Source organism: Stegostoma tigrinum, chromosome 19, assembly GCF_030684315.1.
Source record: "Stegostoma tigrinum isolate sSteTig4 chromosome 19, sSteTig4.hap1, whole genome shotgun sequence".
Lineage (NCBI taxonomy): Eukaryota > Metazoa > Chordata > Chondrichthyes > Orectolobiformes > Stegostomatidae > Stegostoma > Stegostoma tigrinum.
In genome coordinates this window covers 34558833-34581345 of record NC_081372.1, presented here as the reverse complement: position 1 = coordinate 34581345, position 22513 = coordinate 34558833, and the positions used below count along the sequence as shown (strand labels likewise).

Here is a 22513-nt window from a genome sequence, read left to right as displayed (position 1 = left end):
TAACAAAACATCCTACATTCCATATAATACTCAATTAGCCATGGTACATAACTCCTTGTTTCCCGTTGTGTGGATACCTTTGTCAGTCATAGGGTCCTCCTTGTGCATTCAACACTGAGGAAGGCCGGTGACATTCATTGGGGGAAACTTCAAAAGGTCTTGCATGACAACCTCATACAGCCCTGGTCAAGGAGGCCTGGTTTCAGATTGTACCACCTCAGCAAGGACTTAGCAGTTTGCAGTGGGTTGCTTGCAGGACAGGCAACAGAAAGGACTCTAAGTGGTGGAGTAGCAGTGGTGAGGGCACAAATGCCCTCTTGATATAGGACAGAATGTTCACAGTTTACTGTGCCACTGCTACTCCATTAGAGTGGTGTTACAATTATTTTAGTACTTTTGGAGATTTGATTGCTGGATTGCTGTGACACTCTGAAAACCTCTGTGAAAGTGAGTATCCACATCATGATGGCAACAGACTGAGTTGGCATGGCACCACGCCTGGCTTATATGGTGAAGACCTCAATCTGAACCTCCAAGGCAGTACAGTGGGCAGCTCTGATTATGCTATAATAGAGTTTGTGGTATCAGTCATCAGGCTGGATATCCATTATTTGGTTAGCAAGTGCTTGCATGGAGTTGCCCACCGCTTGCACACTAGATATTTGGAATTATACACTGCATATTTGACAAGGAAACTCTGTGCAAAGTCTTGTGCCAAGGCAAAGCCAGCCTATTCTATGCTCCTTGGCAGTGGTGATGTTACAATTCACGCTGGTAGTCTGGGTTGCTGTGGCAATGTGCATTTTTATATGTTTTAGTCTGGAGTTATGGATAGTGATGGTAGCAGCTCCAATCTTCTTTCCATCAGACAGGTGTCCAGAAATCTCTCCTGTTCTTATTGCCTGCCTATGGGATGTGTTGGAAGAAACCACAGATTAATAAGCAACCTGTCTGGCCACAATATGAATGTGTCATCATTACAATCAAGTCCTGGGATGGGACTCAAACTCAAAGCTTTGGAGACAGAGGCTGAGCTGGGAATGTTATATCATTATGTCATAAGACGACCTCCCCTTGACCCTATCATGTGTTTTCATAGATGTGCCAATGCACCAAGAATTTCATTGTACATGCCATCTTACTGGATCTTGACCTCAGGGGAGCTACTTCCAACACTCTCATTTCCTGGCTCCAGTTTACTCATGCTCACACATTGTATGCAGGTTTCACAATTAAGCTTTCCTCCAAAGCGTGAGCAGTGCCTGAATCAAGAGTTGATGACTGTGAGCATACGACTAAATGACAGTGTTTCTTCTTCACTAGTCCGTTGGTCCTAAAGAGCGTCAGCCTCCTGCACCAGTGCCTGACCAGACTGCGGTTCTTGTTTATCTGAATGCAGAAAGGCATTTGGATAGTTCGTCAATCTAACCAGCAGACAAGAATCTGTGAAAATAACCTGGTAATATAAATACTTTTGCATTTTTAGCTGCAATAAAAGATGGAGAAGAGATGATGGAAAGTGATGGAGGGGAGATGGTGGTTGTGCAAATCAAATGATTCATAGTTGCGCGATCTGCAGATCACAAATTACAATAGATTGTGGGCTGAAAGTGAAGGAGAATTTGAAAAGGTGAATGAGACATCCTTGGCATTCTTGGTGGTTTCAACTCTGTCACTTGCAAAGGCCACAGCAGTAGCTATTCCTTTAATTGCTTGCATTAATTCCTCTATTAAAGTAAGCATATGTAGCTGTGCCTGACAATTCCAATTAGCTGCTGCTGCTGCTGTTTATTAGGGGCCACTTTGTCCTGAAAACAGACAGTGACATTTGTCAGTAAGTGTGGTGCAGTGCGTTTGTCGTACCTGCTACTGTTGAATAGTTGTGTTTGCTATTTCTGAGATGTCAGTCTGTGAATTCTAACAGTGTAATATATGTGAGGTAGGCTAAGGTCATGATTATGAGATACTAATGATGGGCAATAGATATTGTACTAATTAAGAGTCTACAATGCATTAATATATTTCATTATGATGCAAATGGCAGGATATGGCATGCAAAGATGCATTTTACAAACTTTGACCATTCACGTAAGGTCATTAAACATCTTACAGAAAGGCACTCACTGTGGTCTCGACTTCTGGCATTGGTTGCACTGACTACTTACTTCAATTACCTTTTCAGTATTCGTTTGAATAGTTTCCTAGCTCCTGGTACAAGAACTGTCTTGTCCTGTGAAGCTCCTGAACCAAGGGCTCCAATGTGACATCTCGGAAACTTGGGGCATACACTTTGGCTTGTTGCCCCATTTGTTTCAGTTCTTTCTGCTCTTCAATTCTTCTTTAACCATTTTCAACTCCCTGCTTCAGCCAGAATGCACCTTTCCTTTAAGAGGCAAGGACCTGGCTTTTAGCAGTACAAGCTAGCTTTAAATGGTGTTAGCTTTACACAAACTTGGATTTCACTGTTGAGCCATACAGTCATTCAATAATTCATATAGCACAGGACTGCATGTTACAGTCTTTATCATGCAAAAGTGCTCATGGTAACATGGTACCAAGAAACAGATAGATCAATTTTGAAATTTAGTAACATGTACATACATGTGTAGAAAATCAACTTACATAATATTTCTCGGTGGGTATTTGACAAATCAAACTAAAGAATAATTATAAATATTCGTGTATATGTTGTAGTTTTATAAATGCAACAAACACAAGAAGTTTTTAAAAGTCTTATGTTGAAGAAACAATTTATTCTACAGTTTTGACCAATTATTTAGTATTTTTTTAAGGTTTCTGCTACATGTAGACTACAGTACTCTATTCATGTTGAGGAATACGTATATATAATTTCAAGTTGGTTTTGTGACAAATGTTTAGTGGTTTAATTTATTAAAAATCAGATCAAGAATTAGGATTAAGTAATTGTAAGGATAAGACTTCTAAAGGAAATTTTCGTGAATATGTAGATGTGATATAAGAAAATGAAATTGTTCTGCATTGGTGCAATATTACAGGAACCTAATCTGTACTGGCAAAATAACATAGTTTTAAGCAATTTTAGGTGCAGGGGATATGTTTGTATATTGTCAGAGGTTCTTAACAGCTTGGAACTTCAACACAGTTGGTTGAAAGCCATCTCAACCCTGGAACAACATTTTTCTTTTGCATATTTTGCAAAAATTGGAGGCACAGACATGGTGGGCCAGAAGGCCTGCACCTGTGTTCTACTTCTGTGTTCTATCTTGCAGAATACAACTTAAATGCATTACAAAACGCGATAAAACACTGTACCGAGAAATGCTTTGCGGTGAATTTCGAGATAGAAATCCAATCAAAAGGATCAGGTGACCTCATAAAGCTTAACATTTCTGTTCAATATCTAAACATAAGATTGTACTAACTCATTGCTTATCCTATGTAAATGCAAAATGGCCAATTCCTGTTGTTATTTTAAAAAAGAAAATGGCATACGGTCTACTTGTTTGCATCATCATGTTCTTTGAAATCCCGCACAAGACAAAGCGTGTTAATCAATGTTATAGTTGGAACCTTAAGGTAATCTTTGATTAGCGACACTGAACCAAAGTTAGTTTCGGCTCACCCGACAGATTTTCCTTTACTCATATTTGTTATTGCATTCTAAAGAAAACGCAAGTTCTCTTAAGCCTTATGAGATGATTATTGATCAGAAATTATTCTTGGTTTGAACGTCTTAAATATTATTATAGCTCTGATGTGTATGAGCTGATGTTGTTTCTTGCATCCTGTACCAGTGCCTAGGGTACCATGCAATTTCACGTCAAAATACTATTGAAGACGTATTCGAATATGTCTGTTAACCAATAAACACCAAGAGGAAGTAGAAACCCCTCACCCGCTTCATAAACAACAGATGCGAACACGGCAAGGGGTTTGCCATTTCTGCACTTCATGTCAAATAATAGAATGACATTCAGGATCAACCGGCTCCCAAGGATATCACTCATTCCAAACCAGGAGAGTAGCATAAAGGGACAGAGATCCCTCTTGCCTTTACTGCGAGTAAAGTCTTTCTATTATCTGGTTCTCTTCACAGATACTTTCACCCGTATGTTGCACAACAGATGCCACAAACAAATCGTTTTATTAATTCATAAACATATGTCTGATTATGCAACACCATGACAGTACACAATGTCTCCCGTGTGTTCGCTACATTATTCCATGATTTTGAGACATTGTGGGCGTTGCTGCGGTATTTACTTCCACAATAAATGGCATTCCTCAGGTAAAATTCACTCCGGATCTCGTTGTCTAGAATTTTAAAAAATCCCCTTCATGCAACAAATCGAGACAAAGTACCCGACGAAATCCAGAGATCGTAAGAAGGGCACACTACTGGAAGCATTCAGGACAAAAATCTAGCAAATTTCCGGTGGCTTTAATACACAAAAAAGTTTATATTGCAATTATAAAACCTGAAAAATCGCCTAACAGGAACGGAGAGTTATTTGAATTCCCCATTGTTGTGTAATTTTATGCATTCTGGTCACCTACAGCGAATTGCAGTGTTTACCTTCTGAGAGCTGAACGACTGAGTCCAATGATACAAGACGATGCTGTCGCTGCTGCCTTTTTCGTTTTTATCCGAGAACAATCCCACCTGTTCTGTGGCTGGGGTGCTGCTTTGGTCACCTTCGTTAATCTTACCATCGTTTTCTGTCGTTGAGACCGGCCACCAGCTGCAGTTTGAAGCTGGAGAATTCTGAGCCGCCATGACGGAGAGAAAAAAGGGCGAGAATCGAAGGGGGAAAGCATCAACCTTCAGCATCAGCACCAGAACCAGAAACAGGAAGAGACCCGGCAACCTCCAACCTGTCACATCATTTTAATATGTATTAGATATGGACATATGCGCGTGTGTTTTATATATATATATACTAGATGGGGTTGCAAGGTGTTCGAGAGTGATGGCTTTTAACAATGTACAGAGTACACCTATCATAATGGTCTGGTCGAATTATATATTACAGATTGGGGCATTCTGTGTTTTGTGGAGTCTGGCAGGATTTAAGCAAATTGCATGCACACGTGCTTATAGCTTAGAAATGAAAGGTTGAGTCAGGTGAAAACATCCCACAGTTCTGAATTACATGCTGGTTGCAGTCGTTCAACCTATCGCAGTTATTGTGCAGTAGCCCTTTCATAATGGTTACAAATAATATGTATAGCTTTATTACAGATTTGTATATTCGGGAGTGATGACTTTTTATGTTATTTAAGATGTCCATTTATCAAATAAAAACCAGCAGCTGGTCCAAGATGACTTACATGATACAATTTTTCTGCATCTGGAATATTGACCTGATGATCACAGAATACAGGCATCCACATTTTAGAAATTGTTACCTGATCTGAAAATATTCTGCAGTTGAGAGAAGGCTGAAGACTATAAACTAGATGATTTAGTAAGTAACTATATTGTCTGGAATCGTATTGAGTGATATCATTTGAGAAGGTCTCCAATTTGATCCTTCGTCTTTGGTAGTTTAGCTGATAACTACCTGAGCAGTGATATGGTCAAATTAGGATTGAATAGGTTCCCTACAGTGTGGAAACAGGCTCTTCGGCCCAACAAGTCCACATTGCCTCTTGAAGCATCCCACCCAGACCCATTCCCTGATAACCCACACACCCCGAACACTACAGGCAATTTAGCATGGCCGATCCACCCAGCCTGCACATCTTTGGACTGTGAGAGGAAACTGGAGCACCCAGAGGAAACCCATGCAGACACAGGGAGAATGTGCAAACTCCACACAGACAGTTACCCGAGGCTAGAATCGAACCTGGGTCCCTGATGCTGTGAGGCTACAGTGCTAACCACTGAGCCACCGTGCCATCCCAGTACCAGTTGGGGTACCAGTAGCAGGTTACAGTACCTAAAAGTCGTTGAAGGAAAATAGAAGCTAATGTTCTCTGATTTCGATGCATTGACTCCTACTGTTGACTTCAGCAAAAGGTAAAATTGGCCTCAAGTATATAAGGACACTGTAAGTTTAAAACAAGTGTCTTTGCTTAAAACTAGATCTTGACTTAGCATATTTCTGTGCTTTCAAATTGAATAATATCATTCCTTGACTACTGAGAACTATAAATTTCTGAGTGTGATGTGCTGAAGTGGCCTATCCTGTCTTCCTCTGGAAAGCCCAAGTTAGTTTTTGATAAATAGATTCTCTATTTACAGTTTTGAAGGGAAATGTTTAACTTCGGCTTTGTAAATGATGACCACTGGAAAATTTAGGGGTGTTTGTTAGTGTCCATTTTGCATGCCACCAAAATTGAAAATTACTTGCAGTTTTCTATTTCCTTTTAAAAAGTCGTCTGCATTTCTTTCTGACGATATAACCATGCATATTTCATCTTACTTTTGGAACTTTGGCTAATTCCAAATTTTATTTCTCTGTGCCCGGATAAATGGATCTGTTTTATAACAAACAGCACATTTTAAATGTTCACCTCAGAAGCTTCTTGAGCATCCAAGTTATACTTTTAACACATCCTTCAGAACTTTACAAAACTAATTCTTTCAGCATTTAAAAATTTAATCTTCTGAACACTCCTTCAGATTTATTAAGGGTTATCTGAAACTCTGAATACTTCTTGCTATTTATCTGCTTGGGGTGTCAAAACCAATTTATTCATTTAACTTTGTAAACTAAAAGCCCCTTCCTTAGCTATTTCAGTATCAGACCAATCAAGATGATTCTTTTGTCTCAAACCTTTTGGGCATATACAAATAGCTTATAATAAGTGCATATTAATTATTTGAGTGTAAGTAAATTAGCTAAAAATTGTTAAACTCTTTTTATTGTATCTAGCCTTAAATAATAGACAAAAAAGAGAATATTACTTAGGCTGGCCCTCCTTGTAAGTTACCTTAGGTTTCTTTTGACTTGAAAACATCATTTCCAATCAACCTTCTCAAACTCTGGGCAACAAGTAGAATCAGGTACTAAAATTCCAGGTTGAGGCAACTAAGGTGTTCAATAGAGATAATGGGAACTGCAGATGCTGGAGAACCCGAGATAACAAAGTGTGGAGCTGGATGAACACAGCAGGCCAAGCAGCATCTTAGGAGCACTAAGATGCTGCTAAGATGCTGCTAAGGTGTTCAATAATTGAGGCTGTGGGTCCCAACCCATTGCAAAGCTTAACAATTAGAACATAGAACAGAACAGTACAGCACAGGAACAGGCCCTCCAGCCCACCATGTCTGTGCCGATCATGATCCAACTCTAAGTCAATCCCATCTAGCTGCACATGGTCCACATTTCCTCAATTCTCTGCGTGTTCTTGTGTCTCTCTAATAGTCTCAAACACAGATATCTAGGTGGTGGATACCTGCTTCTATCTCCCACCTCCCCTGACAGCATGTTCCAGGTACCTTGCACCTTCTACATAAAAAAAACTAGCCTTGCAAATTGCCTGCTTTAAATCTTCTGCCTCTCAACTTAAGCCTATGCCACCTAGTATTTGACATTTCCACCCTGGGAAAAAGACTCCAACTATCCACCCTATCCACGTCTCTCATAATTTTATTTACTACAGCCAGATCATCCCTCAGCCTCTGAAGCTGTAGGAAAAACAGTCTAAGTTTCTCCAACCTCTCCTTATAGTTAGTTCATTCCAATCCAGGCAAAATCTTGGTGAACCTCTTTGGCACCCTCTCCAAAGCCTCCATATTCCTTCCTATAGTGTGGCAACCAAAACTACAAACAATACTCCAAATGTGGCCCAACTTAAGTTTTACAGCTACACAGTGGCTGTGGTCCAGAAGTACTTCATTAGTTATGAAGCATTTTGGGGATGTCCAAAGTGTGTTAAGCATGGTATATAAGTATAAGTCTTTAAAATTTTTTCTGTTTTGCTGAAGCTCAGCACTAACATTAAGAACATTGTTTTAGATATTTTCCTTCAGCCATGAAGTCCTCTCATTGTCAGATATTTTGTTTTTATTATATAAACATCAAGATGAAGAATTGCATCATAGGGCAGGTATCGGAAAGCTAATACCCTTGGCACTATAGTGTCCCAATCTTCAGCAGCAACATTGAAAATAAAAGACACAAAAAGTTGAAAAAGTATGTTAGAGTGTAAAGACCTGTTATAATGCAGTCAATTTAAAAGTCATCAGTAGAAGTTTCTTTTGTGTTTAAACAAGGAGGATTATTTGTTCACACATGTCCTAAAAGGCCTAACATTACATCAGTTACACATCACATGCTCAAGAAAGATACAACTGAAAGAAGGTACTTTCTAAATAATAACACCCAAGGAATAGTTAACAGTTCATGTGTCTTTGAGAATTCAGTGAAAAAGGGAAGCTTTCTCACTCTGGAATTGTAGTTAGCTATGTTTAGATGGTTGGAATCAGATGTGGTTTAACTGTAAAGCTCCTTCACAATGCAGTCTATTCAGGATGTCATGTAGATAGTCAATGGTAGCTGATGTAATTGGAGGTCCACTTATTTTACAGGTGAAAACGCAGTTTCTGTAATCAGGCTGGAGGCTTTATTAATAGATATTAGCTTCAAAGTTGTAGAGTCACAGAGGCATACTGTACAGAAACAGACGGTTCAGCTGACTCAGTGATAATGGGAACTGCAGATGCTGGAGAATCCAAGATAACAAAGTGTGGAGCTGGATGAATACAGCAGGCCAAGCAGCATCTCAGGAGTACATCCTCTCTGATGAAGGGTCTAGTCCCGAAACGTCAGCTTTTGTGCTCCTGAGATGCTGCTTGGCCTGCTGTGTTCATCCAGCTCCACACTGTTATCTTGGGTTCAGCTGACTCGTCCACTCTGACTAGATATCCCAATTTGATCTAGTCCCATTTACCACCATTTGGTTTACATTCCTCTGAACGTTTCCTATTCATATACCCATCCCAAGGCCTTTCAAATGTTGTAATTGTACCCTCCTCAACCACTTTCTCTGGCAGCTTGTTCCTTACATGCACCACCCTCTGTGTGAAAATGTGACCCCTCAGGTCTTTTTCAAACCATTCCCCTCTCACCTTAAACCTGTTCCCTGCAGTTTTAGACTCCCTTACCCTAGATAAAAGACTTAGCTATTCACCCTATCGATGCCCCTCATGATTTTATAAACCTCTACAAAGTCACCCTTCAGCTTCCAATGCTCCAGGGAGAAAAGCCTCAGCCTATGCAGCCTCTCCACAAAACTCAAATGCATTAGTTCCAGCAACATCCTTGTAAATCTTTTCTGCACCCTGTCAAGTTTAACAATACCCTTCCGTACAGAAGGGTGACCAGAATTGTATGTAGTATTCTAAAAATGACCTCACCAATATCCTGTACAACTGCAACATGAAATCCCAACTCCTATACTCAATGTTTGGGCCAATGAAGACAAGCATGTCAAACACCTTCTTCATCACCCTGTCTACCTGTGACTCCACTTTCAAGGAACCATGCACCTGCACACCCCAGGTGTCTTTGTTCGGCAACATTCCCCAGGGCCCTACCATTAACTGTATAAATCCCGCCTTGATTTCCCTGACCAAAATGCAACACCTCACATGTAACTAAATTAAACTCCATCTGCCACTTCTTGGCCTATTGACCCATCTGATCAAGGTCCTGTTGTACTCTGAGATAATCTTCTTCACTATCCACCACACTACCTATTTTAGTGTCATCTGAAAATTCACTAATCTTACCTCCTAAATTCACATCCAAATCATTCATATATATAATAAAAAGCAGTAGACCCAGCACTGATCGTTTTGGTCACAGGCCTCAGTCCATCTAGCAACCTGCCACCACCACCCTCTGTCTCCCAACTTCAAGCCAATTTTGCATCCAATTGGCTAGCACCCTCTGGATCCCATGTCATCTAACCTTACCATCTAAGTCTACCATACAGAACCTTGTCAAATGCTTTTATCAAAAGATAACACGGTGCAGTCTTTCTCTCCATGTGTGATGTTGCTGGTGTTGATCTGAAGCAGCTGATCTCTTCTGGGTTTTGAATAAAAGATTTCCATATCAGAGGAACAAATTTTATTCACATGACTAATGGCCATTGTTACAGAATGGAAGGAACATGGTCATGTTTCAGTAAAAGAGGATTTGCCTCAGTTACGTGGTCAGTCATTTTCAATAAGTGCAAACTTAACAAGTGGATAGCTGATCGAGACAGTACGGTACCTTCTCAGTACTGTGTTATGGAGGGGGGAGGAAAGATAAATTGGGAGGTCCAATTCCCTTTGTTTCCACCCATAATCAGTGTGTTTTATTTTTGAAAAGATTGATGTGCATGTTACCAAAGCTGAGACAAGTTTCCTTCATTACGTTGCAATATGAAATCATGTCAGGGACAAATTAATTTTTGGGGGGCTCTTCTTGAGGGATAACTTTTGATTTGGGGGAGCTACATTTTGATTTTCAGGAGCTACCTTTTTCACTCTCACTAATTTCTTTATTAATTGGCTCAGTCACATCGTATCATGATCAGCTGTTATTTGTGTTGATATATAAAGTATGTGTACTCACTTAGAAACAGATTTAGAAGAATTCATCACTATCCTCAATAATTATCAACCCAATTAAACTTAAAGCTGCAAGATACAAAAAAGCAAATAATTTCCAAGAAAGCACTAAACTTAAATTGCCAAAAGGCAACAAACATAAGTTAATGATCTTTTTTTCAAAATAACTGTTGTGCACTTCTGCACCAAAAAAATACAGTCTGCAAACTGGTTAATTCACAGTTAATGCACTTCATCACATATTCACAAACCTTGTGATGTATTATCTAAGCAGTTACAAAAATAACTGCATTCTTCCCACAGAATTGCTCCTGAACATATGCAGATTTATAGAAATACAACATTCATTTGCATCCACAGTTCTTTGTTTTATATCAATGCATTACCTCATTGATTTCAAGTTTTTTTAGTTGCTAGTTAGGTGAATATTTCCTTATTGATAGGTGTGAAACTATTTTCTCTTCTTTGAAGCCTCCTTCTCTTTTTTGACTCTTTGCAAATTCTGTCTCTCTTCCACATTCTTGCTATCTCCAACTCTTGTAATGCCTCTTACAGACTGCAATTTTCCCATCTCCACCATCCCTTTGCAGTCACCCTGACCACCCCAAGATCCCATGCTGCCTCCTCATCACCCATAGCCCACTTATGGCCTTTCCATCCCTCCCTAACTTACAGTCTTCTCATCATGCCTTAACCCCCCTATGCACCCCCTTCCAACTCTCTCGATCTCTGTTGCAGCGTTGCCATCACCTCTACCCCTTTGTGGTTTCCTTCCAACCCCCTTGAGCCACCCCTCCTGTCTTGCCTCCGACCCATTGAGGTCCCTATGTTCCCCTAGCCCTCTGGCAGAAACCATTTCTGCTGAAGTAGTTAGTTTCCTCAACTAAAAACTTGTTTCTTCTGAACTGAGACCTTGAACCTTGAGTGCTGAAGTCAAAACTAAACTAATAGCCTTAATGAGTTTACTCTGTCCTAAACTCAACAGTATAAATATTTATTCATGAACACTGAAGGAGTTCTCAGAGCTTCCCTAAACTTGATGCATTTGGGTTATTGTCCAAGTGACTTCTGTCCTGTTCAAGAAAAATTCACAGAACTGATCCATATCTATCTGCCTCTATTTTTAAATCCAAATCCCAAAATATATATTATGCTCCTTTCACTACAATAGCAACATTTGAAGGTATGAAAATGTTCTGCACTTACCTTTCAGAATGTCCCTGACTCTTCAGTAGATTTATCATTTCCTTCAGAAGACTTTTCTTTTCTTCACAAACTGTCAAACCTGATGTGTTTTTGCTGGGCTTCCAAGATTTTGCACCACCAAATGAAAATTGTGTTTGGGAGGATATCTGATTTTGCCTCCCATTTCAAAGGTAAAACCTAACCCCAGCAGGGATGTTTTGAAGACGAGGCGTTTCCAGCCCACAATAAAAGCTGAAGGATGATGATGTGGTTCAGGAATCCAGTGGAAAATAAGCAGCGTGGTCATTCATGCATCAAAATGCAAGTTCCATTCCTGGACGGAAATTCAGCACCTGAAAAGAAAGAAATCTCAGTTAGCTACATGGAAAAGACTGAGAGGTAACAGTAGCAGAGAATAAGATTTAATGATGTGCTGAATGGCCTCCTTTTCTGCTACAGCTGACCTACTGTTGTGTTAGTCTGAATGATTAAGGCTTCTTCTGTCAAGCACAGCTTTTTTCCTAACATTATCAGGCTTTTGAATGGACCTCTCTAGTATTAATGTTGAGCTCTCTCTGAACCTTCTGAGCTGCTGTAATATTGTATTCTGCGCTCTATTCTGTTACCCTGATGCATATGTATATTACGATCAGTATGTAATGCAGGTAAGACAACACTTTTCTCTGTACCTCAATAGATGTGACAGTAATAAATCAAATCAGATCTAATCTTTCCAAAATACAACATAGGCTTAATTTCCAAGGTTAAATTTCCAAGAAGAAAAAAATCATGAAATATTATCTTCACCCACAGTTGAACATTGATTTAAGTATATCATTAATGCCAAATGGGACAACAATTAAAAATAAGAATCTATGAATATTGGAAATTTGAAGTAAAGTCAGAAACTGCTGGAAACATTTATAAATGTTAAGAACTGCAGATACATTATTTGGAAATGCATATGGAAAAACTGGGAATTTGGCCTTTTTTGATGCAGAGATTTATCAGTTTTTTTTATACACCTTGAAAGAAAATGAAACTATGTGGTCACTTTGTGGTTACACATAAACATGTATTTTCTTTTAAGAAGCTTTATTTCAATAGTTTTGTGAGACGTGTTAAAAAACAGGCATTTTTGAAAGTAAAATGTAATAGCCCAGCAATAGGGTTTGGATTGTATAAGCACAGTTTATTACAGACCTGAGGGACAGCTAAGATACAGACTGCCAAAATATCTGCAGCAGGTGGATTCCCTCTCTTTCTCTCTCTCTCTTTGTAAACAGGAAAGAAATAACACAGAGATTCTGCCAAAAAACCTTCTAATTCAAGCCAAGATGTAGGTCCAGATGACCAGCAAGCAAATTGAGAATTGCCACAGTCAACAGCAAAGTGACATCATCATAAAAGCCCAAAAAAGATTTGTGAGAAAGTTTCTTCATTTCCCTTTTTGGTTTGGAATTGGACACACAGACTCAGTGCCTTTTTGCCTATATCTTCAACCCATGATATTTTGAAAAAGACTGTCTTGTCCATATGTCCATTTGACTTGTGATTGAAAATCTGTATTTGGATTTAAAAGTGGTATAGTTTAACTTCACATATTAATAAATAATAATTTGTTTTTGTTACATGTTTGAGATTAAGTTTGCCATAAGGTATTGATTTTTTGGTTATTGTAGAAGCTTGGAATGAGATTCTTTTATCTGAAACAGGAGCTACAGTCAGGCATTAACTATCCTAATGATTAGGTTGGTCATATTTCACAATCTGTAACTCTTGGAACTTGTACTGGTTCCACCAGTGTTGTGGCAACACCTGTTCATATCAGTTTGTATTCATTTGAATTACATTTTCATTTCAGGTGGAGACCCTTCCTCAGAAATTGACAGAACCCTTCCACTCTGCAAATTCTGATTAACAAATGCTGGAAAGGTTAGATTCTAGAACATGCCCATATTTGGACATAATCTCATTCCAGTGTGCTCACTTGATGATGTCAATAATGAGACCACATAAACAGCTCTGAGGCCTGATTGGACAGAGACCAGGGAGTTACAGCAGTCTACTGCAGATCTATAGGCAACTCAGCAGTTGTGGGAGTGGGCCATAAAATTAACTTGGATGTCATCTGATTGCTTCATGTGAGTTCAGGATAGGAGGAGGAGGAATGGGACATGGAGAGCAGGAAGTTGGGGGAGGGTAAGCAGTAGCCAGTATCAGCCTAGATAATAAAATGTGAAGCTGGATGAACACAGCAGGCCCAGCAGCATCTCAGGAGCACAAAAGCTGACGTTTCGGGCCTAGACCCTTCATCAGAGAGGGGGATGGGGTGAGAGTTCTGGAATAAATAGGGAGAGAGGGGTAGGCGGACCGAAGATGGAGAGAAAAGAAGATAGGTGGAGAGGAGAGTATCGGTGGGGAGGTAGGGAGAGGATAGGTCAGTCCAGGGAAGATGGACAGGTCAAGGAGGTGGGATGAGGTTAGTAGGTGCACCTTGGGGTGGGAGGAAGGGATGGGTGAGAGGAAGAACAGGTTAGGGAGGCAGAGACAGGTTGGGCTGGTTTTGGGATGCAGTGGGTGGAGGGGAAGAGCTGGGCTGGTTGTGTGGTGCAGTCGGGGGAGGGGACGAACTGGGCTGGTTTTGGGATGCGGTGGAGGAAGGGGAGATTTTGAAGCTGGTGAAGTCCACATTGATACCATTGGGCTGCAGGGGTCCCAGCCCACAGTTTTGTGTGGTGTTAGCTCAACAACAAAGTAATAACGATGATTCACATGTAATAGAATTTAACAGCATGAAAGGAGGCCATTTGGCCCACTGTGTCAGCACTGACTCCAAAAATGCTACCCCACTAGTCTCATTCTCCAGCCCTACTTCTGTAAATTCATCATGTTCCCTAAACAGGGAAATATTTTAATTTTCAATTCAGACAAACACAGTAGGATTGAAGGGTCTTAAATAAATCTGTATCCTGCGCACTAACCTTTTTAGAAAAGTTTCAGTGGAGCATGGACTAGAATAATTTACAAAGGAACAATGGCAATTTGGGTCTAGCAAGAACTGCAGATGCTGGAGTCAGAGATAACAAATTATGGAGCAGGAAGAACACAGCAGACCAAGCAGCATCAAAGGAGCAGGAAAGTTGACATTTTCGGTCAGGACCCTTCTTCAGAAATGGGAAGGGGGGAGGGAGCTCAGAATTAAATAGAGAGAGGAGGGGTGGGGCTGGAGAAGGTAGGTGAGATGGTGGTAGGTGAGTGCAGGTAAGGAGTGGTGGGGATTGGTCAGTGAGGTCGAAGGGATGGATAGGTGGGCCTGCCTGTGTTTGTTCAGCTCCACACTTTGTTAACTGTGGCAATTTAATTAGTTTTACACAAAAATTATTGTGAAGGAGGATAGGGTAATTCATATATGAGCACAACTCCTGATCAATTAATTGTTTTGCTGGCACAGATACAAATAGATCAGCAACAGAATGAAAATCTTCCAGAAATACAGTCACCACCTTAAAAGCTCATGGTTGTAGTCTCCAGGGGTTGCTTTACCATTCATTTGGCTGGACAGCACAATTGCTTAACTGACTTCGCAAAGGAAACTTGCATATGCTTTGGGCCTAATGCCAATTTCAAACATATATCTTAGGTTTCTTGTGACCATCAGGTCCCATATAGTCAGAGGAATTTCAGAGCAAAATTAACATGTGTACTGCAGCGTCCACACTTCATTGCTATTTTACATGTGGAACTGGTGAAGCATGATCCAATTTCCAGGTCACTGAGCTTTGTAAATCTACATAAACTGCAAGCTGAAACCCCAACTAAGGTAATATTCTTCATATCTGGTAGATTTTAACTCTGTGTAAATGAATGAGTTTTCAGTGAGTTAAAATTAGCCTCTCATAAGTCTCGGCATAACTTGAATATCAAGATGTTTGCATGATGACATTAAATATATGATGATTATGTCCAATGGCACTCCAACGTCTGCCAAATTATGTGCAAAGTACATTTGTTGCAGGTTTAAATTACATTGTGTACTGATATCTAGAACTGCTTCTCAATGCTTTGGGAATAAAGAATAGTCAAGATATCGTTGTCTTATTTGGACATTGATTTTTAATGCTTGCCTTGTATTTATGTGCAGATCATTTTAAGGTTCAGGTAGAGAATTAAAATATAATTTTTGACACAGTTATAAATGTTATAAACACAAAAGTAGAAGACTTGGTGCACAACTTATTCTTTTAGAAATACTTTTAGTATTACTAAGCTGTTATTCAGCTGGTGATTTCAGCACATTATGTTTTATTTGTTGAGTAGTCTGCTTCGAAATTGCATTGCAAGTTGAAACCTTCTATTAACTGGCTGTACCATATAAACTTTCTGTCAAACTATATGACAAATTCTTATTGAAGTACATACATTCCTTTTGAATTAGCTGGCATCTGCCCTTAATTATTTTATAACAAAGAACTGCAGATGCTGTAAATGAGAAAACAAAACAGAAATTGCTGGAAAAGCTCAGCAGGTCTGGCAGCATCTGTGAAAGAAAAAACAGAGTTAATGATTCAGGACCAGTGACCCTTTCTCAGAACTTATTTATTACATGTTGGTTTTTCTATATGGCGTTAATAAGTAATGCATATCAAATCATGTTTAAACATTTATGTTATAACTGGCAAGTTTAGCGCTATAAACCTCCAACTGTACTCACTCAAAATATCTACCTCACCATCTGGGTGTGGGTTGATTTGGTGATACGAAGAGCACATATTATTATGTAAACAACAGAATAACTTATTTTGTGAGAGTCATGGATGAGGGGAAATAGAAAAGGAGGGTCTTGTGAAAAATGAGGCTGTAGTTGGTGGAGCAAAAATAAAGTTGCTAGAAAACCTCAACAGCTCTGGCAGCATCTGTGAAGGAAAAAACACAGTTAATGTTTCTGAGGAAGGGTCACTGTGCCCGAAATGTTAACTCTGTCTTTTCCTTCACAGATGCTGTTAGATCTGCTGAGTTTTTCCAGCAACTTTGTTTTTCTACCTGGTTTACAGCTTTTGCAATTCTTTCAGTCTTTCTGTAGGTGGCGGAGGTTTGAGCAGACACGAAGTAGAGTGATATTCTTACTTTGACACCTTGGCATAGCAGCTATGTTCTGGAGGTTAAACTTCTGACAATAATCTTTTCTGTGATTTATTTCCCTTATTGCCTGAGATAATACCTGAAAACTTATTAGCTGCAAGGGCTAATAGAAATAGCCTATCCTACTCTCCACTGCCAGGTCTTCAAAGGCAGCAGGAATTTTTTCTTTTGGTTTTCTCTCAACACTTAATGAAGCCATTCATTATTGTTGATTGTTCTCTTTCTTCAGGAGACAGAGTGTGCCCTTCTTTATTAGGTATTGGTTGTCTTTAGGTGCCATCAAAAATACCTGATGCCTGGCCTTCCTCCTTCTCATATAGACATGGAGTTAATGATTAGCTTGGCTAGCACCTGCCTTCATCTGCATAAATATGGTGATCAAACAGAAAAAACATTATATATTGCATAATATGTCCAATCAGGTGCTCGTCTCAGAGGCTGTGTATGTAATCGGAGACCCATGAAACTTGTAACTTCAATGGTAGATTTATTTTTGTTTTGATAACCGGCTTATCTATTCTCGATGGTATAATTACAGGAACAGAGGCTATTCAGTGTCTTGAACCTGTTCTGCCATTCAGTTAGGTTATGGCCAATTTGCTTTGTAACTCCAATAATCTGGCTTAGTTTCACATCCCTTCATACCCTTGATTAACAAAAGCCAATGAATTTTCATGTCAAAATTTTTAATTAATCTGAGCACAACAATGTTTTAGAAAGACTGTGTCAGATTGCCACATGTTTTGTGCAAAGAAATGCTTTCTGACTTCATCCATGGACTTCTTTGTTTTAATCTCATAGGTAGTCCTCGTTACTCTCAATCCATTCTATCTCCGTTATCAACCTATTTAGTCAAATGACATACTTTAATCAGATTTTATCCCTTAACCCTCTTTACTGAATATATGCATGATCCCTGTACAACCTGTACTCATAATTTCACCCTTTTTTCGAACAGATACCAATGCAGTGAATCTGTGTTACATGCCCTATACAAACCCTGAGATATGATGCCCAGAACTGAAGATTCCTCTAAGTATTAATGGGATGACAGAATGGTTACAGGATAGAAAGGGGCTATTAGGCCTAACATGCCCATGCTGGTTCTCTGTAATAACTCAGCTTGTCTCACTGCTTCATAACTTATCCTATTGTCTTGTATTTTTTTCTCTTCTGAACCATTTTTCTTAATTGAATTTCATCTGCCAGGAGTCTGTTCATTTGGCCAACTTCTCAATGTCCCTCCGAAGTCACTCAGCATCATCCTCACAATTCACTGTTCATCCTAGCTGACTATTATCTGCTAATTTAGTGATTTTGCCCTCAACACCCATTTCCAAATCATTTATATAAATCAGAAAAAGAAAGAGTCACATCACTGACTCCTGGGAAACATATTTTTCAATTTGTCTTCAATCTTAGAAATGTCATCTGCACATAGCCTCTGTGTCCTATCTTTTAAACAACTTCAAATTCAGGCCACCAAGGAAACATCAATCCCAAATGTTCCTAATTTTCTAACCAAGCTACCATGTGGCACTATATCTAATGCATTCTGAAAGTGCAAACATGCAACATCCACAGCATTACCCTCACCATTGCCTGGGTAACCTCGGCAAAGAATTCAATCAAATTTGTCAGACATGACCTTCCCTTGACAAAGTCATGCTGATTGTCTAGTATTAAGTTATTTTTCTCTAAATGTATATTTATTTTATCCTGTATTATGACCTCCATCAATTTTCCCAATATTGGCATCAAGATGACATGTCTGTACTTGTGTTATCCTTTGCTCCTTACTTAAGCAATGGTATTACATTTGCAATCCTGCAATGCCCAAGGACGAATCCTGTGTTGAGACAGACCTAGAAAATTTCTGTCAATAGCTCCATAATTTGATTCCTTACCTTTCTCAGCAATACAGAATGCATCGCATCCAGGCCTGTCGACTTCTCTTCCCGGAATACTGCCAGATAATTTATAACATCTTCTTTATCTATCACTATACTGCTCAGTTGCTCACCACCAACATTTTCTACTACGCCATTTTCTAATTTGGTAAAGACAGAAACAAAGCATTCATTTGGTACTTCTGCAATACCCTTTGCTTCAAGAAGCAGCTCACCTTGCTAGTTCCTTATGGATTCCATTCTATCCTTCTCTAATCTTTCACTATTAATATGTTTGAAGCACATCTTACTTTTTTTCATGCAGCTTGCCATTCTTTCCTCATGCTTCCTCTTGGCCTTCCTTATTCCAACCTTCATTATTCTGGTAAACATCATATTGCCTCCTTTTTCTTCTTAATTTTCTCATCAATATCTTTAATCATCCAAGGAGTTCAGCTTTGAATCTCACATATTTATTTTTCATGTGTATGTACCCAGCTTGTACTCTATTCATCTTTCTCTTAAAATTCTCCCATATTTCAACTACTGTTTAACCCACCAACATGTGTTTTCAAATAACCTTTTCCACTTCAACTGTTAGACCCTTAAAATTATACCCTTTTCCAATCTGGGATCTTCACCATTGACTGATTTATTCTTTTCCAACTTAATGTTGAGCCTTATTACATCATGATTGCTATTTCCCAAATGCTTCCCTACTCTGACATTCTCCACTTGACCCGCCTCATTTCATAGGTCCAGATCCAGCACAGTTCCCTCCCTGGCAGGACTGGAAATGTGCTATTTCAGAAGGTTCTCCCACACGCATGAAAGAATTTTTCCCCTTCCATGCCCCACATTGTACCTTTTTTGCAGTTTGCTCTGGGGTAATTGAAATCACCAACTGTCATAACACTACTTGTCCTGCAGATTTCCATAATCTGCCTCTCAATGCTCTCTTCTACTTCCTCCCAATGTTTGGAGGTCTATAATAAATATTCAACAAGGTCACCATGTCCTTTCTATTTCACATCTTCAATCATACAGATTATAATTCAGGAGCGGTATTTCGTTCAAAGCTAATGATACTATCTTTAACCAAAACTGTTGTACCTCATACCTCTTGACCCAGTCTGTTTCTACAAAAAACTTATAACCCAGGATGTTAAGTATCCAGTCCTGTTCTGCTTGAGTCACATGTCTGTCAATGCTACAATGTCATATCTTCTCCAGGCAATTTCTGCTTCCAGTTCCCCAGTTTTGTTCATAATTGCATTGCTCACTAAACGAACATCTCATCATCTCATAGACAGCTGCAAGGTATTCTGGTTTTTCTGGACCTGCTGCCTCCTTCCCTATCGGTGAATAGTCACCCACTTACCTGCCATCTCTGCACTCCGCCCTGCCAGTCTGATACAACTGTCTCAGAAACCTCTCTCATTTCTGTATGGTCCACAGAGGAGATTCACGTTCAAAATCAGATAAATGTTGTTCAAGGACTGTTACCCTCTGGCATTCAAGCAGATGTGATTGTCCTGTATGGTTAAAGTCAATAAACAATGAACTGTTTTTGATGTGGGTTGTGACTAGACATTTGGATTGTATTTTTTTCAAAATAGATTAACCACTTAAGATTAAAAACATTGAACGGATTTTATGATAGGGAAATATTTACAATAATATTTGTTTGAGTGAGAGCTGCATTGGATTATTAGAAGTCTTTAAAAAAAATCTCTGTATGGCTGCTAAGGTCTATCCGTACTGGATGCTGGGTTTGTGACTGTGGGAGTGGCATGGGGTTACATAGGGCCATTGTGGGTAGAGGCATAACTGAGCACTAGGTTGGCACAGAGTATGAGGATCCATAAGGATAGGTGAGAGAATGTTAGGGTGAGAGCTGTTGTATGTATAAATTTCCTTTAAGAGGTCACCTTTATGAATTCCACGGCCTCTGTGTATGCCTGGCAGTTGGTCTGAGTGTCGGCAAACTGCACACTCAAAATCAATTGGTTTGCTGTATTGTTTGCTTCATAACTTATAAAATGTTTTACTGTTTTAAGTAAACCAATCATAGAATTAATAATTTCTGATGAGTAATTGAGTATTAGACCTTTATCATTACCATTGTATGGTGAACAGTGGTGGTGCTATAAACAAAACAGCTTGCTAATGGGGTCTTTGTACTTGAACTGTTAGTAAACAAGTTAATCTACAGGCAACACACATGGTTTACTGTCTGTAATCATGCTAAAGTACATCAGACAATGCCTGATGTCTTTTCCAGGAAGGCAGCTGGTCACTAGTGGAATTCCACAGGAGTCAGTGTTGGGACCTCAACTATTCATGTTATACATTAACAATCTAGGCAAAGGAACTGAGGGCTTTGTTGCTAAGTTTGCAGAAAGAGTGAAAGATAGGTGGATGGATAGGTAGTGTTGAGGAAGTGGAAGGCTGCAGACGGATTTATATGGATTAAGAGTCTGGGCAAAGAAGTGGCGGTTGGAATACAATGTAGAAAACTGTGTGGTTTTGCACTTTAGTAGGAAGAGTAGAGGTTCAGATTATTTTCTAAATGGGAAAAGACTTTGGAAATATGAAGCAAAAAGGGACTTGGGAGTCCTAGTTCAGGATTGTCTAAAGGTTAACATTCAAGTTCAGTTCACAGTTGGGAAGGCAAATGCAATGTTAGCATTAATTTCAAGAGGGCTAGAAAACAAGACCAGAGATGTATTGCTGAGGCTGTATAAGTCTGTGGTTAGACTGCATTTGAAATAATGGGAGCAGTTTTGGGTCCCATATATAAGGAAGGAAGTGCTAGTCTTAGGGGATCCAGAGGAGTTTACAAGGATGATCAAGATTGATCTTGGGGATGACAGACTTATCATATGAGGAGTAGTTGAGGACCATGGTTCAATACTCCATGGAATTTAGAAAGATGAGAGTGGATCTCATTGAAACTTACAGCATACTAAGCAACCTGGAAACAGTGGATGTGGGGATGTTTCCCCTGGTGGGATAGAATAGGACACAAGGACGTGGTCTGAGAGTGAAGGGATGACCCTTTAGAACTGTGATGAGAAGAAATTTTTTAAGCTAGAGGATGATGAGTCTGTGGAACTCATTGCTACAAAAGGCTGTGGAGGCCAAGTCATTGTGTATATGTAAGACAGAGATCACTAGGTTCTTGATTAGTAAGGAGATCAAATGTTGTGGGGAGAAGCAGGAAGATGAAATTAAGAAATATATCAGTCATAATCAAATTGTAGAGCTGACTCGATGGGCAGAATGGCCTAATTCCAATCTTATATCTCTTAGTCTTTTCCACTAAGCTTCTAAATATGAATGAAGAGGTCGAAGAGAAAGAAAAGAAGAAGGGTGTGCCATCAGTCCACTGAAAAAATTGCACATTTAGAAGAATATCTGGAGCAACTCATTTAAAACAGATCACGTTTAACAGGAGCTACACAAACATTGGTTTGAGCTCAAAGCAAAGCTAGAGAAAATAACAGACCTTTAAAAATAAATAGAGATACACAATTCACACAACGAAGATTTGCAAATCGCCTATGAGATAGATCTTTCTGGAGTAGACAGCAATAATAATCGCTCTAGCAAAATAAATCAAGCTGGATATGGAAGAATTCAAAGAACCACCAAGGCAACTAACTAGTGGAAGAAGTCTAGCCTTCAATGAAAACAAAGAAGAAAATGTTGAAGAGGCTTGACAGCTTTTAGAGCAGCT

The 22513-nt window shown here is 39.4% G+C and overlaps 2 protein-coding genes across 2 annotated transcripts in view; one reads left to right on the top strand and one right to left on the bottom strand.

Moving 5' to 3' along the window:
• The window catches only part of gdap1l1 (ganglioside induced differentiation associated protein 1-like 1), a 51808-nt gene extending 46789 nt beyond the window's left edge, over positions 1 to 5019 (bottom strand). Inside the window, exon 1 of the mRNA XM_048550008.2 lies at positions 4559 to 5019. Within this exon, the coding sequence (XP_048405965.1) occupies positions 4559 to 4813 (255 nt within the window). The 5' untranslated portion in view covers positions 4814 to 5019. The remainder of the gene's footprint in view (positions 1 to 4558) is intronic.
• The window catches only part of fitm2 (fat storage inducing transmembrane protein 2), a 275264-nt gene extending 261952 nt beyond the window's left edge, over positions 1 to 13312 (top strand). Inside the window, exons 4-5 of the transcript XR_009446933.1 lie at positions 11932 to 12139; positions 13027 to 13312. The gene's annotated coding sequence lies outside the window, so the exon portion shown is untranslated. The remainder of the gene's footprint in view (positions 1 to 11931; positions 12140 to 13026) is intronic.
• The last annotated feature ends 9201 nt before the right edge of the window (positions 13313 to 22513 follow it).